This window comes from Kryptolebias marmoratus, linkage group LG9 (assembly GCF_001649575.2).
Source record: "Kryptolebias marmoratus isolate JLee-2015 linkage group LG9, ASM164957v2, whole genome shotgun sequence".
NCBI lineage: Eukaryota > Metazoa > Chordata > Actinopteri > Cyprinodontiformes > Rivulidae > Kryptolebias > Kryptolebias marmoratus.
The window spans coordinates 24,295,753-24,312,815 of NC_051438.1; the positions used below are offsets into that span (position 1 = coordinate 24,295,753).

Below are 17,063 nucleotides of genomic sequence, written 5' to 3' on the forward strand. Positions count from 1 at the left end.
CCACCCGGCAACTTCTTTCCCAGAAGCAAGTAAAACCTCTATTGTATTTCTATTTTTATTTTATATTTTATATGATGGTGCCTGACAGCAATTTCTGTGCTAATTTAGCTGTCATTCCAGTAAGCATTAAAACTCAAGTATTTGAAAAATATAGTTTCAGTTTTCGGAAAGCTTTTGAAATAAACAAATGATGCAATCCTAAAAAAAATAATGAATAGTCCATAAATTCCTAAAAATTATGCCAGGAAACAAATTTAGAGAATAAAAAAGAAGACATTTTAGATATCATTTTGCTTAATAGAAAAGTTAGCAATAAATGAGTTCAAAAGGTAATGGTTTAGACTGTTTGAATGCTCTCAAAGCTTTTCTAGTTTATGTCACTTTATCCTACATTTACCTTATAAGAGCTCATCTCAGTCTCTAAATATACTTAAGTTATTTTTTTTTCTCTATCACTCTTTTTTTCTTACGTTGGCCTATTTTTGAATAATTCTTCTCTTCATATTCTACTTCTTTCTTATTTCTATCTCATGATTCTCCCAACCAACCTCTTATTTTCTTGTTTTCTGCCAACCAAACATCTGCTTTAAAATGTAATATGTTCAAATAATTAATACATAATATAATTTAGGTAATTTGTCTTTAACTTTTAGAGCCTGCCTAATTTTTTTAATATTCTCAACCTGTTCTCCACTGATGGCTGTTCTACACTCCTAACAAATACCTCAAGTCACATTTATTTTATGAAAATAGTATTTAGATGTAGGTTTTTCCATTTTCTCTCTTTTTTCACCCTCTCCAAATTTTACATGCAATCTTATTCGGCTCCTTTTAACCTTGTTTTTTCTGTCTTCTTCATCCTTCCCTTTTAGGTCAGACCTTCTGTTTATTGCCAAGGTGCTGGTTGTTGCCAGAGTACGATACTTCTGGTGAGCCCATTGACTCAAAGGGAAGCCAAAAGGCCAGCCAAACCAAAAACCACTGAAAAACAGAAAGCTGTACGGCTCTTTTCTCATCGACCTCTTCATTTGCACACAATATTGTGTGCACACACACAAATAGGGCAATGAGTTACAAAAACACACAAAGTAGGTGATTAAATCAAAGATGGACAAGATTTGACAGTTTTAATCATGAGTCCCCTGAAGTTGTTTTCAAAATAGCAATGAGATCCAAAGACACATGCAAACACACGTACTCACACACACTCTCTTACACATACACTCGCACAATTATTTAAACTTCAGGTTCAAGAGAGGTATGTTTTAGGGCCTTCAATCCAGCACCCACGCATCGGGATATAAGGCAAATCTGGAGGCTGGATGAAACCACAGAAATGCAATTATTACTGGGGGCCGTCAAGGCTGGAGACACACCAACTACGCTGGGGATATTCTGACATGTAGTGCAAACACACACACTTGTTCTTATAAATGCTTCACAAACACCATTTCTACTTGTTTAATGTTGACATTTGTAGCATTGAAACAACAAAAACAACTGCTCAGGGGTATGTTGTAAGTTCAAATTACACTTAAAGCCAACGGGATGCCAACAAAACACATACAAAGAGAAACAATACAGGAAAATGCTGGAGACTTTCACCATAAATACTTAGATTAACATCAAGGAAAACAGGCAACGCTGTTTGTTCTTTGTGTTTTCTGTAACCTGTAGAAAACAGTAGCTATTCAAGAGCATTTTGCATTTAGAATGATGGAGGTTTTTTTGTTAGCTTAAATATACAACTGCCGTCCACAATGCTTTTCTTTTGGTTTTCTGTAGATTCAATATTATAATATCAATATTATAAAAAATAAGGTAATGTCAGTGTTGCCCCATTACATTTATTTCACTTGTTGCAGGAGCAGCCTTTTTTAAAACAATAAAAAGGTATTGTTTTATTTGTTTTTTCTACGCTGTGCCAACTACATTTGCATTTTCATGCAGAAAATAACGTAACGAGCAGGTAAAAAGAAATCAACTCACTTTAGCCTTATACTAATTATTTGTTATGGTATACTTATATTTAGACATGATTCACATAGTCATTTTGTCAGTGATTTATTTTCCATGTTATATTTATACTTAAAAAAAATGGTGCTTTATTTTTCCTTATAGAGTTACTTTTCTGAAACATATTTTGGAGTAAAAAAAACTAACTAATTTTCATATGAAGGTTGCACTAAATTGTTAGATTAGCTCAGCCACTTTATATAGGTAGTATACACAGCTCACAAACGGGTAGAAGTGTTTTATGGCAGCTAAAAACCTTTTGCAGGTTTTGTGTGTGTAAGAGATGATTTTCTTCTAAAAGCCTTGTTGAAAATGTCATTAAAGAGTAAGACTACCCTTCTGACTCCCATCCGACCACTTCCTTTGTATTTTCAAGCTCACAGTCACGCTGATTGGACATTGACAAATGTAATGGCGAAAATCAAGGCAGAAGTAAGAAAGGCTCACTAAAGACAAGGCCAAGAAGTCAAAGAAGTCATCATTTCAGAGCAGAAAAATACAATTCTCTGCCTCCAGTTTACAAGCTGAATGGATACACAGATACACGTTCTTCAGATTTTCTTGCCCTTTCCCTTCTTTGAATAGAAAAGTAGTGTCTGTGTGTGTGTGTATGTATATATATATATATTAGGTCAAATTAAGGATGCCTAAAGGTAAGGATGCCTAAAGGTAAGGAGAGACAATATGAAAAAGGATATATGGACAAAGAATTAAATACTTTGGTTTAAAAGTGCTAAAAATTAATAAACTGAATAGAAATAGATGTATTAAGAAGGATAAAATCTGTCACAGACGGATAATAAATTATCTGTCACAAATCAAAAAGAAAGCTGCATTCTACTACAGACAAAGACAAGAAAAAAAACTGTTTTATTGTGTATGTTTGAAAGGGAAATGAAAGTCAACTTGTAGAGTTATGATGCACAGAGGAACTCTGTCCATCTCCACTTATGAATTATGACAGCTGCTGGTTGGCTAAAACTGCTCAGCCACACACACACACACACATTCACATTTCCCTCTTTCTGTCTCTTTCCCTCTTTTCTGTACTTTCTCCTTCTCTGTCAGCAGTACACACTCAAAGTTGTGCTTCATGAAGAAAATATATCATAAAATATGCAGTTGTTCCTGTGCTCTTTAGAGTGCCTCTTAGACCCTTGACTATGATGTGTGTGATGTGAATGTAGGGATAACATGTAAATGGGATGCTCAGCCTCTCTTCTGTTTTTTTGTATTGCTCTCCTTCCTTCGATGTCTTCTGCATGTCACTTTTGATGTGCACATACTACATGTGACAGTAACAGTGTCAGTCTCTCTTGATTGATCATTAGTTTTGACCCCGAGCACAACCTGAATAAGTATTGACATCTTCCATCAGCATCTCACTGCCATTATGGTAGTATTAGTACAGAGAGATGCCATGTTCCAAAGAGGAATCAGTGACGTACTGAAGCTAAATATTACAGTGGTCTTTACTTAAAACCTATGATGACTTTGTGTCAACACACTATCCACCCTTTAGCATCATTTCAATAAAAAAATTGTTAAATTTGAATATAATTTATTTAATCTTTTGTGCATATCATTTTCAATTTCTTTTATTTTTATGCACCAAAAGTACTATGAGATAGTTTTAAATCTCCAATAATAATTATCACAAAAGCAACCACTAACCACTGTTAAAGATTTACATTTGTTCTTACATCCTCTGCAACAGACTCCCGTTGAGTCTTTGTATTATCACTTGGATCAGGGGTAAGCAAACCTGGTCCTCCAGTGCCTCTATCCTGCATATTTTACTTGTTTCCCTGCTACAACACACCTGATTCAGTGGTTAAATTATCTCTTCATGTTCTGCAGAAGCCAATTAATCACCCATTGATTCAAACCAGGTGTGTTGCAGCAGAGAAACAAGTAAAAATTGCAGGATAGTGGCCCTCAAGGACCAGGGTTGCCTACCTCTGACATAGATGATCCTTTTAAAAGTAAGAACACCAGTATAGAACACTTACATGTGGTGATAATGCATCTATTTAATCTGCTAACGGACAACTATACTACAGGGAGCTATCAGACTACCCTTCTTGCTGAAGAATTACATTATAGTGATACTTGACTGTTAACAAGTAACAAGAGGTAATGATTATGTGTCTCTTTGTCAGGTTGGAAGTCTAAATGGGTTAGTTAAAAAAGGGAATAAAACGCTGAAAAACATTTACTTGTTCTTAAAACTTGTGAGGTATCAACAGCTAATTGCATAGTTGTACGTTTTGCTGTATCTGTAAAATTCAAGGGAGCAAGTAAAAGTAATAGCTATCTCTTAATAACTCAAGGGAGTAAGTAAAATAGATTACAGATTAAAGTTAGGTACTATGTGTACTTTTGTGGTTTTTATCTACTAACATAAATGTCCAAACTGACTTTTAGAAAGTAGTCAGGTATTAGAAAACCACTGGCAATACAAAATGTATATGCTGCATGCATAAAAATAAATATACGATTTTTATGGGCTAAAATGTAGAAGTTTCCTGATTTCCCTGTAATACTGGTAATATTGATCATACACAAGTGGTTTCAAGATTTCATAAAATATAATATAAAGATTTTTATAATAAAGTCACATGGCATATTTAAGTGTGAAAGAAAATGAAAGAAACAGCAGTGTGGACAAAAAAACCTGACTGCTGTGAAGCCATTATTGAGACATACATTATTTATTATAAATGGTGGAGTGCATTCACGTTGCACTAAAATGTTAGATTTAAAAGATATACTTACAGAATGTTCTAAAATCAAACTGTTCTCAGATATGTAATGACTATTCATATCTTCCTTTATTCTTTTTTCTTTTCTGAACATGATTGAGTCCTTTTAGGAGAAAAAAGAGAACTAATTAATACTATTTAAATCTGAAAAGGATCTAGTACTTATGATTTATTTTCATCAATCTTCATATCCGCAGTTGAAAAAAAATCTTGAACTGAAAAATCATTGAACAAAAACGGTGTCTAATTTGACTGCTTGAAAACTGGCCGATGTGTAATTATTAATTAATCAGTTTCATATTAGCCTGACACCGGTGTTCCTCTCCACTCATGAAGCTGTTAGTACACACTTGTGCACACATTAAAAGGATACAACCGCCATTTGAGTTGTGTGTGTTTGTGTGTATACAGCTGTTGTGTGCTTTCCTGCCAGAACCATTTGTGAATTCAAAACTGTTTATGAATGCATTTATTAAAACTGTTCTGCATGTTGTTCCACTCTGTCTGTGTTTCTGTGTGTGTGTGTGTAGATTGGTGCCCTTTCCCCAGCTCATTGCGATGCAAGCCGTGAGCCTGTCGAGTGAGAGCTGTCCAGGCTAGCTTTGGAGTCATTAGTGTGCTCGTTAGTCCAGTTATGTTAAATCTAAATTACCATTCATCATCACACAGGGACCCATCATTTATTCTGATGTGGCCTGGCAGACACATGCACTAACTGGATTAACTCATTCAAAGACAGGCTCACACACTTGCTAAAACACAGTGGAATTCACAATCGGGTGTTAGCTTTGTGGTAAGTGCTTTAAAATAGATTTTATATTATTGGTTGAGACGCTGCACGACTTCAGCAGTGATTGGTTTGCCCTTGTCAATGCAAACCATTTACAAACTGAATCATTCTAATGATAAATTTTATAATTTCTAAACTAGCTGGCCAGTTGTTGGTGTAGATTCTCAGTCATCCTGGTCATAGTTTAATCCTTTAGTGCTGAGTTCATCAGTTTCAGAACATAATTGCAAGCTCCAGGCTACAGAAATCAGTTTAAAGGTTGGCAGATCTAATCTCAGGACCAAAAGAACACTAAAGGTTCTTAAGTAACTAATAGAGCGACAAGAAACAAAATCACTGCAAAGTGCATTTTTAAATTACAGAGAAAACTAACTTTGTGTTTTGGGGCTAAAAAATTGATGATTTTTTCATTCGTCATTGATATAAATGAATGGAATAGTACAAAGTAGAGGAAGGCTGACATACATGTAGTTCTGGCACTCAGAATTAAAGCTCATACTGAGTCAAACACACACACACACACACACACATTTGGGTAGTCAATAGTTGCAGAAGAAATGCCTACCATCTGCAAAGACAAGGTCTTCTTCAGTATGAAATTGAAGTGGAACAAACTTCTCCTTAAGAAGATACAAGAAGTGCATTTATCACACAATTACATTTTCACTCATGCTGTGTGTGTTTATTTATCTTACGAGTTTTAACACTTACAGGTTTAATCATAAACAGCTAAAAAATTAAAATAAGTTATTGGGTGGAAAGCTAACTGTGCTGTTGTTTGAATTCACAATTGTTCTTCCTAGTCATGCATAGAAGAAAATTATGGTTCCACTGTTTGGGAATGTGTCAGCAGCAGCACTGCAGCTGTGAATACTGAAACATGAAAAGGTAATGTTGATAACATGTTACTAGGCTAAAAGTCATAAGATAGGGATTAAAAGAATTATAGCAAATATTTACAGAATGTGATTCATTGTCATTTACTGGTAATAAGTCTAACAAGTTCAAACTTGTAAAATGTGGTGTTAAAATATACTCACAAACCTGAAGTATTCAAACGTTTGTACTGAGACAAAAGAGACAATCAAGTCATTAAATTAATCTGTGTTGTTTGAAGTTACTGCAAACCAAATCTTGTGCTTGCAATTATAAGATCTGTTGTTTAGAGTTAGTGCAATGAACTCATTGATTCTGATATGTGTTTAATGACAAATATGATAAACAGCAAAGCTTTGGGGAGGTCTTTGATTCTGAAGACTATTTGGTGTGGCACTTCAGTTTTCCATCACAACTGCTGTTTCTATTCATTCAAATCTTTTTTTTTTTTGTACTAGTTAGTCAGGCGATTCAGTACATTGATTAAAAACAGAAAAAGAAGAAAAGAAAAAAAAAACAGTGTTAATAAGACAGATTTCAGGGCAGGAAAAGTTGTCCTGTGGAACGTTAAGGTTTAAGCCTTGAAATTTAAGCCTGTTTTAAAAATATTTGAAGTATTTCCCTCACTTAAATTATGCTGAAACCCACCTGTCCAGAAATAAAAGTTATTAAAATCTCAGCACTAACAATAAAAAAGATATATAAACAATAATCTTATTGACAATATAATCTGGATGTTATCACTTACATTTTTTAAGTTGTCGTTCCAAACAGGAAGTCAGAGGACAATTGGTAGTAAAGAAAGAAAGAACCTAAAAGAATTGTGAATTCACAAACATGCTAGGGAGCGAAGTCTGCAGCAAACAATCAGATGGGTGGCTGCAGCTGCAGATAAGGATGCAGTCTTAGCTGCACCTTGCATTCCATGTTTTCCTAAGCAGTCAATCACAAGTGGCAGTTTCTGTTCTTGTGTTGCATTGCATATATATATATATATATATATATATATATATATATATAAACCATTTAATATTCCATTAAAGTAGGCACATACATGAAAAGACAGCAGGACTTTGCTCACCTTCCTGATCTACCTTGACTTTCCACTTCACCACAAAAAAGACACGCTAACACATAAATCGTGCACTGGGGAATCCTCCTACATAAATCCATCACTGTCTCTGAGGTACTGAACTGATCGTTCATACCTTTCAGCTGAATCTCCCTGCAGAGTCGACACCCTGCTAAAGGCCATCCTTGATGCTTGATGTAAAGTTACAGCACGAGAGTGTTTTCTTCGTTTCACCACCCACTGTGTAGCCTTGAATTATACAACGCAGTTATAAACTGACACCCATAAGAGTGAAAGTCACATGTTTGTTCGCTGTCAGTCATTCGTTGTACTGCATCTCCTACAGATGAAAATGTAATTTTTAAACAATTTATTAAGTCAACATTGCTCTTGTAGTGTGTTTGAATTTATCCTTTAGTGCTTTAGTGCAGAGGTCCCCAACCCCCGTGCCACGGACCAGTACTGGTCCTTGAGTCATTTGTTACTGGGTCTCACAGAAAGAATAATTAACTTACAGTATTTCCATTTAATTTATTTTCAGTCTGAATGACATTTATTTTTTGAAAAAGTCATGTTTCCATGCCGGTCGTGTCATTTTATTTTGTTGTATTTATCTGCCACACCTTTAAAGGCTGGTCCATGTAAATACTGTCTGATAACAAACCGGTCTGTGCAGCTAAAAGGTTGGGGGGCCGCTGATTTAGTACACATATGAAGCAAAGCAAACTAAAATATTGCTTTGAAGAAAATCCCCTATTGTAGCCATCATTCATTTTTAAAGAAGAAATTTAATCTGTAACAGTTAAATGATTTTTAAGAAGTATTAAAACTTTAAATACACATTTTGTGGGTAATTTAATTTATAGTTTTAATTGAAAGCTTCTCTAAATCATCAGAGAATACTCATTTCACTGATACATTTTTCACTGAAAATGAAGATTTTTAAATTTCACCATTGTTGAATATGACTGTAGGAATATTGATGCAGAAGCTGAGATGATCTGCCAGTGAGGTTAAGTTGAACTTAAACCAAAGCAATACGTAGGAACAGCCGCCCATGATTGGCTGTTTACAGGCTTATGTATGACAATAAGTGACCATATGTTTAACTGAAAACTGGTTATTAAACTGGCATTAATGTCTCAGAAAGATTCTATCAAATGGATTTATCATTTAGTTGTGTTTACCTGTAAAGGCAAGTAATTGAGTATCTCAGATTTAAGTTGTTTATTTGTTCTCAAAGGTGACTAGATTTTTTATGGTTTAGTTAAAAACTACACATGTTGATTGAAAAAGTCTTCAATACCAACTTTGAACTTCAATTAAATCTTGTCTTTTTTTCAGCTCAAGACATTAAAGAGCAGAAAATCAAAACATCAGTAACCCAGATGGGGTCTACATCTTTACTCTGAGAGATGCTGTTCTGAGTCTATCTGACAGCCTTGGTGGTCTGGAAACAACAAAGGACCAAATTGAGTCAGTCAGTCAGACATTTGTTCCATCAATAATTAATGCCTCCTTGCTCTCTTCACTCTGATCATTACAATCTATTTTCTATCACAGTTCTTTTTAGTTGTTTTTCCTCGGTAATGCAAACTGTTTCTTTCATTTTTTTTGTATGCTTTTCATCTTTCTTCCTTAAAATACCTGATATATTTTGTTTCTTTTGGATATGTTTTTTCATGTCATGTTTTCCATCTGCAAAAACTGGACTTTTTTTTTTATCAACTTTATTTCTCTGCCCTGGTTTGTATTTGTCTTGTACTTCACAGTATATATCAAATGCTCTGATGTTTTTCCCTCCCTTTGTCTTGATTTTCTCATTTTTTCCCCACTTATACTTCCCTATCTCCTTTCAACCTTCTTATCTAATGGTTTCTCTTTTTACACTATATCTCTTCCTCTGTATCAGTTGGTTCCTCCTTCCCTCTCTCCTCAGGTCCAACAGTGGATAAATAAATAATGCCCAGGAACTGGCAGCATTTACAGCACCAATATTGCATGCCATACTTTCTTTCCTTTCCTCAAATTCCCTCTTCTATCCTTCTCCCTTTTGGAAACATCCTCTTACTTTTGCTACCCCAAATATCTCTTCTATTGTTTCCCTCTTGGCGAAAACGACAGGACAAAAACCACTGTTCTGTTGGGTCTAAATAAATCATAGCCTGCAGTTTTTTTTTTTCTTTTACCACATAAAACCTCCACTTTTATCCAACAAAAAGGAAGGAGAATCAGTGGAAATAAAAGTAAATGGAGAGGAATGGTGAATGGAAAAAGTGTCACATTGCTGCGTTTTCTAAACCTCTTCAGGACACAAAATCCATCTGTCAAATAAGGAAACAAATGCTCAAACCTGTTTCTTAAACTTTGTTCAGGGTGTTTATTCTGACAGGCATTAGTTCTTTGCCAAGCATTTTTTAAAGCTAAAAAAAGCTTTCAGCAGTTGTTTATTTCAATTTCCTAAATTTCTGGTGGGAAATGATGATGTGAAAATGTAGAACACAGCTTATTCATTGTGACAAAAACGTGGAACATTTTGATTTATGTCGATAACAAAAAGAAACAACAAGTTTTTTTTTTTCAAGTCAGGATTTGCCATTAAGTATGAAATTATGCCTCACATACAGTAAATTGTGGTTTTATAGTTTTGTGACTGGTAAAATTATACAAATTAAATTGTTTCTTAGTTTCACAAATGCAACATGTCCAATCAAAGAAAAAGTAATTTGTTATCACTCATTTAATTCCAGAGAGCAATTACAACAAGAAGTATGAAAATAACAAACTAAAACCTATTTAACTACGTTATAATAAACCAGACGCCCCCAATATTCAGCCTTGAATTGTCAAAGCTGCCCCTGTGAAACATATTAGGTTCAGATAAAGCCTAGTCTACTAAGAAATATCAGCTAATTAAAAATGACAAGATTAATTAAAGTGGAGATTCATTAGTAGGACACACACAGAGCTGCACTTCTTTCAATTAGCATGTAGCAAACACACACATATAACAGAGGCACACGTGAATACTTCCACACATCTTTCAATTGTCTGCAGCTTAAGCATTATCTCTCATATACTACTGTAATTTTTGGCTGGTGTTTAGACAGACATAATGAAATGGTCACATGAACATATGAAACAAACATCTCATGGAGTGATCATCGCCTTTTACTCATTTACTTTATTTGCATGGATGGCACAAAGATCCAGGCAAACAATAAAGAATAAGGGAACAAATACACTAGAAAAAAACAAACAAACAAAAAAACATTCAGTCAGATTTTAGCCTTTTATATAATCACTATCAGAGTGACATCCCGGATCACAAATATTTCACCTTCTAAGCATTTAGTGAAGAATTATGTTTCAGATTTGCAGTTACTATTTAATAATTATTCATTCTTTTTTAATCTATCTTACATCTTATATATGAGATGTAAGATAAAACAATCACCTGCAACAGACTGAGATCATAATTTTAGATAAAATTTTATTTCAATTTATATGGAAATAAAACAATTAGACACTGCAAAAAGTCCTGCTTAGACACTTACTGTTTCAAATTAAACTTTTTGAAGTGATACTTGGCATGATACTAATGGACACATTGAGTGTTTGAGTAATGATCTTCATTCCACTCTAAAATTAAAATGTCTGACTGAAATACAACTTGAACCCTTTAAAAACCATTTAAAGAGGTGAAAACTGAAGCCTTTTAAGGACGTTTCCAACCAGAAGCTCTCCAACTCAAACGGGTCCTTACAAAGACAGAAGCACACAAAGAGATTCACACAGGTGTGCACACGCACACTCACACATACCTGCTGCTGCAGTCACATGACCTCCAATTACTGTTATCTCTATCATCCAATTTTGTACTACGGTCACAGAATCAGCCCCCGAGAACTGAACAGATGGGGCTGCGTCTGTGTTTGTGTGTGTATGAATGTGTGTGAATCCACATACATCTGTGTGTATATGTGTGTGTGTTAAGATGCTCGCAATGAAGATCATTCCAGTGGCAGAATTGCTTACTGTCATTCATGCCCTATACACACGTACACAAACACACACATACACACACCTGCCTTTATTAAAACGTCACATTCAGTGAATATACTGTGTGCTGTCATGCTGTCTGCTCTGAATGGAAAAAGGCTGAGTATTTACAGTGAATTGTAAATCCTGCCGAGCACTCAGCTGTCAAAGACTTATGAATTGCTAATATGTTGTATCTCTCACTGCTGATTCCACGCTATCTGCCCCCTATCACTTTCATTGTGCGCAAAGCAAAAAGCAAGGGCAGGGAATCAAAAAAAAATAAAAAAAATCTAACTGTGCTGAAGGGAAATAAAATGTAGAAATCAAGAAATCAAGACACTTGGTATAAAAATTTAAAATACGACTTGTCACAGCAATTGAAACACTATTAAACTATTAAAACACAGTTATTTCCTAACTAATAGAAATGGATACCACATTTTATTTTGTGCTGAATGAGGTCTACTGTTAAAGTTGCCTCAGACTGAACATTTTACTCATGTATCATTTTGTTCTTTTTAATCAATCATGTTTTAGCCACATCAGTCAGCACCTTGGACAATCACATAAATTACAGCAGAACACTAATCAATATTGGCCTCATATTGTTGGGTATCTCTTGTAGTCTTTTTAATAAAAACATCTGCCATTTACTAGACTGAAAACATTCAGTCCAGTAAAAAAAGTTGTACATTACAGAAAAGTAATGCTGATGGTTTCAATGATTGATTTAGGCTTTAGCCATTTCACATAAAACAACTGTATCTAAGAGATTTTGGCACCAACTTTTATTAAGATGTATCTATTTTATTAAGTCTTTAGCATTTCTGCTGACAACAGTTTTTGCTTTTTGCAGTAGATCTCTGTGAAAACGAAACAGGTTTCTTCCAGATTCAGTCAATTGGAACTTTATTCTTAAATGTGACTTTTTTCATAATAAACTGAAAGTCACAAAAATCAAAAGCACCTTCTGCTGTTCAAATTTGAACTTCATTATTTCTCTAGCTTCGTTGGCCATCAACTTTGTCTACTTGAAGCAATTTGCCAGAATTAATTTCAACACTACAAAACCAAAAAGGGACTTCATCTGTTCGTATTCTTTTTTCATCCCATTCTTTTCTTCATTGACTTCCTGTCATTCATGTTGTCATATTTTCATGCTTTTTCTTTTTACCAATTTCTCTCTCTGATATGCTATATGTTTTAACTCCTGCAAAACACATTCAGCAACAAACCTTTTCATCATTTATGTAGCTGAATACAACTCATGGCTAGCAATGCAGACAAATTAACCAATGGTTGTGCTGACCACCAGGACACCCTTTACTGGGAATCTATTTTCAGCTCTGTTTCTCACAGGCTTAGGAATTTGCTTACTAAATTTGCTTACTACTAAAATGTTGGTGATTATTTAAATGTATTTTTACTTTGACAGATACTTTTTATGAAGACAAAAAACACAGAAACTACTATATAAAAAAAAAATTAAGTTCATGCAAAGTGTCTCACACATATGAGTATGCAGAGAAGTAGACATCTTTCTGCACACAACTTGCACAGTTGCCAGTCACCACAACTGAGCCTAGTGACAAATGAGCAGCCATAAAAATGTGGACAGATACACACACAAGCTAAAATGAACACACACGCTCAATCACTCACACAGCTGGAAGCAAACACGTAAAAACATTAATGCATCCCCAAATGCAGGAGGAAATCTCCCACATGAGCTGTTGCACTTGGTATAAAGAAAATGTAAACCACAGCAGGTGGCAGATGCACTGTTTCTTCTTCTTTACACTATTTGTGGTTGTGTGTTTGTGTGCTGATGCGTTATAAATCAAGGACTTTGTGTTTTCTGGTGAATGAACAGGTTGCGCATCATCTTTGCAAACAATTCACACTGAATGTGCACCTCAGTGCATACACAGGTACATTATTATCAAATGGGATAGTTTACATGCACAGATGAAAGTGAAAACATAAAAATAAATGTTCTCAGGAGAATATTCTATAAGTTAAATCTTTAAAGACTTATTGCAGTTGTGTATAAAGGAAATACAAAAGACTGTTATAGAAAAGTAGATAAATGATAAAGAATGTGGGATGATATAAGTAGATGGAAAGGAGAGTGAAGAAAAATTACAGTAATCAAAAAGAAAAAAAAAAGGTTTCAAACAATAAAGACACGAGAGGCAGAAGCCAAGGCTGATGGAAGAAGAAGAGAGTGCCGGGGAAGATCCCCATTTCACAGGCAACACATGAAAAGGAGGAGAGACAAGAAGAAGAAACTGATGAGAGGAGGAGGAGGAGCAGGATAGGGGACCACGGTTTTTCTCTACTTACAGAATCTCCAGATCGCGCAGCGCTCTGAAAGCTCCATCTTCGATGCAGCTGATGTGGTTGCTGTCCAGTTGCCTGTACACACACACACGTACACACAAACACACACAGATGAGAGAGAGATGGGAGAGAGTCAGGCGCAAGTCTGCAAGGTCCGCTCAGCCGGGGGAGGGACTAACACAAGATGGTGAATGAGTGTGTGTGTGCAAGGTGATACCCGAGCAATGGGCTTAAAGTAGCAGGTGGGAGACACCGGCGGTAAGTCTTTCTCACACACTCTCACAGACACACGCGCACTCAGGGGAAAACTAGTCCAGACAGCAGCACACACACTGAGGTGAAGTCTCTCACCTCAGCACAGATGTGACCAGCCCAGAGAAGAAGAAGAAAGGAAAAGGAGAGCAGGAGAGCAGGAGAGAGGAGACCGGTGTGCTGAAGTGGCCTGCCTGCCGTCAGCCTATCACCTCCCTCCCCTGCCGCCCACCCTCCGCACACTGGCCACCGGGAGAGAGAGAAACGAGAGAGGCAGACACACTGAAGAGGAGAGCGAGTGCCACTAAAGCCCACCCTGCTTGTCTGTTCTGTAAATATTAATTGCATTTCTCCTCTCCCATTCTCCTCCGCCCCCTCCTCCCCATGTCCTTTTTTTATTCTTTTTTTCCTCTCTCTGTAGTGAAAGAGGGAGTAATTTCATTACATTAGGCCAGCCAATCCATTAAGGGCCTTTTACCGGCTCTGTCACTGAAACAATTTCATTAAAAGGAAAGCCTCCGTAAATCAACCTACAGTCACGACTGCCTCTCATTCCCGTTCTCCTTCCTTCCTCTGTCTTTCTCCAATACCTTCACCCTCCTCCCTTGGCTTGCTCAACGACTTGTTTGCTGCTCTCCCAGATGCACCCTGTACCCCTCTGTCATTCATCTTTTGCTTTTACTTTAATTTGCTTAGCTCTAGGTATTCAACTCCCTCACTATCCTACTCTCATGAACCCAACAACCCTGAACCTCCACTCCTCCCTCCTTCTTTCCATTTACTTCCATCCATCTACCCATCTGTCCCTCCAACCCCCCAGAGCCCAGTCACTAGAATAAAATGTTGCCATTCCACTTTTCTACAAACCACTGTAGATTTTCTAACCACAGATAGATGAAATCTCAACATTTCTCATACACAAAATAAAAGGTTTTATTTTGTCACCTTTTTTGCAATGGTTTAATGCAATTACAATCATTATCAGTTTATAAACTTGTGTAATTTCTTTGGTGTTTTGCATGGGACTCTCTTGAAATTGGAATGATGCTGGTTAACAAAAATAAGTAAGATGAGAAAGATGAGGTACAAATGGAAACATACTGTAAAAAAGTTCAAGTATTTCAATTTGCCTGCTTGTTTTGTGTCTCTGCCGGGAAACATGAGTGACAGGTTTGTTGTAGGCTCACAAACTCAATGAGAAAGCAGAAACAGCAGAGATTCATGAAATCAATAAGAGAAAAACATTCAAATACACAAGAACTGACAGAACCTTTAGTTACTGTCAGCTCTCAAGACACAAGAACATAAAAGAGTATCATTCTACCTTAATCTCTCTCTTCCGCTAGATCCTTCTATTGCTAATCCCCTTTTCTTTGACTTTTGCATTCTTTTCTTTTCTTGGCATTCATCCCTCTATTTTTATGTTTTCTCTACCTCTCTATTCATAATCCCTTTTTTCTCTAGTGCCTTCTCCTCTCATCTTTGATTTCCCTTCACATTTTCTCATCTCACGAGCCATCTATCCATTGTTAATCCATATTCCTTCTCCTTGTTCACTTTTATCAACCTTTTAAATCTCTCTTTCTTTTTTCCACTGAGCCCTGTCTTCTTAGAATGCTGCAGCTCCTCTTATATCAGTCATGTCAGCTTTTACCCTGAAGGAGGTGCTTCCTAAAGCAAAAGGTTTGGTTTGAAGAGAAATTACCTCATTTGGTTTGTTTTTTATGCTTGCATGTTTTCAGTGTGTGTCTGTGAAAGGAATCTGAAAATACCTGGAAAACAGTGAACTACATGTATAGCTCAGTGCACCTTTCAACAGAGAATTCTGCAGAGAGTTAAGTGACAGCAAGATATATAGTTCACAAACATTTATCTTTTAAACTTTTATTTTGAAAAAATGGTCAACCTGAAAATATTTAGGCACTGGCAAGACTTCTGTCATACGCAGCAAACTATAATTTTCAATTTTGATCGTTATACTCTCAAAGCACTTGTTTCATGTCTGACTGAATCTGACCAGCTGCTAGTGGTTAACAGTTGGCATGAGCACAGTTTGGACTCATGAAAGTAAACCACTCTGTGCCAACAAGCCAGGTTTAGCTAGCAATATAATTATTTTCAACCCTCCACAGCCCTTTTTTAAAGTGATGAGATGTTTTAATCCATTTTGATGTAATGCAACTTTACTTTAGAGAAGATCTAGTGAAGCGGTTTTGCACTTTATTTTTATTTTCTTTTAATTGAATGCAATCTCTTAAAGAGTTGAAGTTTTATTAAAGTGGAGCTCTAAACAGTTTTGTTGTACATAATAAGAATTGTTTAATAAGATTTGAGACTTTTCTCTTTTGTGCCCACTTGTTGCAGGAGAGTTGTGAGTGTGAGCATCTGTTAAACAACTTGAGACTAAAACACAGCGAGTCCGGGGATCATGAACATATGGTAATGCCATGTTTGTGTTTTATCTAATTAAAAGGCTGCTTTTTTGGCAGGAAAGCTGGCACACCGCCTGAGCTGCCATATGTAGATGAATGATACTGCTGAAGTCAACTGCAGAGTTTACTGTTAAACCTTTTTCGCTTTCACGACTGTTCTTTTTAGGTTACTGAATAAAAAATAAAGGCCTGGTGATGTATTATTTATTTAAAGTGGTTTATTGAGGATTCTATTATACAAAAATTGTTATATTATTTTAAATAATACCACAATATTGATAATTTAACAAAGCATGCCATATTGCCATGTATTTATTTATTGTACACTTTTTAATAAACTTAGTCACAACTTTAATCTTCCTCTGGCTATAATCATATTTTTGAGCTGGTTAAGATCTTGCTTGCTTATTTGTTCAAATGCAATTTCTTTTTGATAAACTGCATTTAAGTGTTGATTGTTCTCCAAAAAGCAC

At 35.7% G+C, this 17,063-nt stretch overlaps 1 protein-coding gene across 2 annotated transcripts in view; it reads right to left on the bottom strand.

Annotated features, from left to right (window-relative positions):
• slit3 (slit homolog 3 (Drosophila)) overlaps positions 1–17,063 on the bottom strand; it is a 222,331-nt gene that overhangs the window by 70,717 nt on the left and 134,551 nt on the right. Inside the window, exons 1-2 of one of the 2 annotated variants that reach the window (XM_017417476.3) lie at positions 14,258–14,362; positions 13,910–13,981 (exon numbers count right to left, since the gene is read on the bottom strand). Coding sequence is in view for 1 of the 2 variants with exons in the window: in XM_017417474.3 (XP_017272963.1) it covers positions 13,910–13,981 (72 nt within the window). In the remaining variant the exon portion in view is untranslated. Of the gene's footprint in view, positions 1–13,909; positions 13,982–14,257; positions 14,363–17,063 lie in introns of those variants that run through there. The other variant, XM_017417474.3, reaches the window with a different exon arrangement.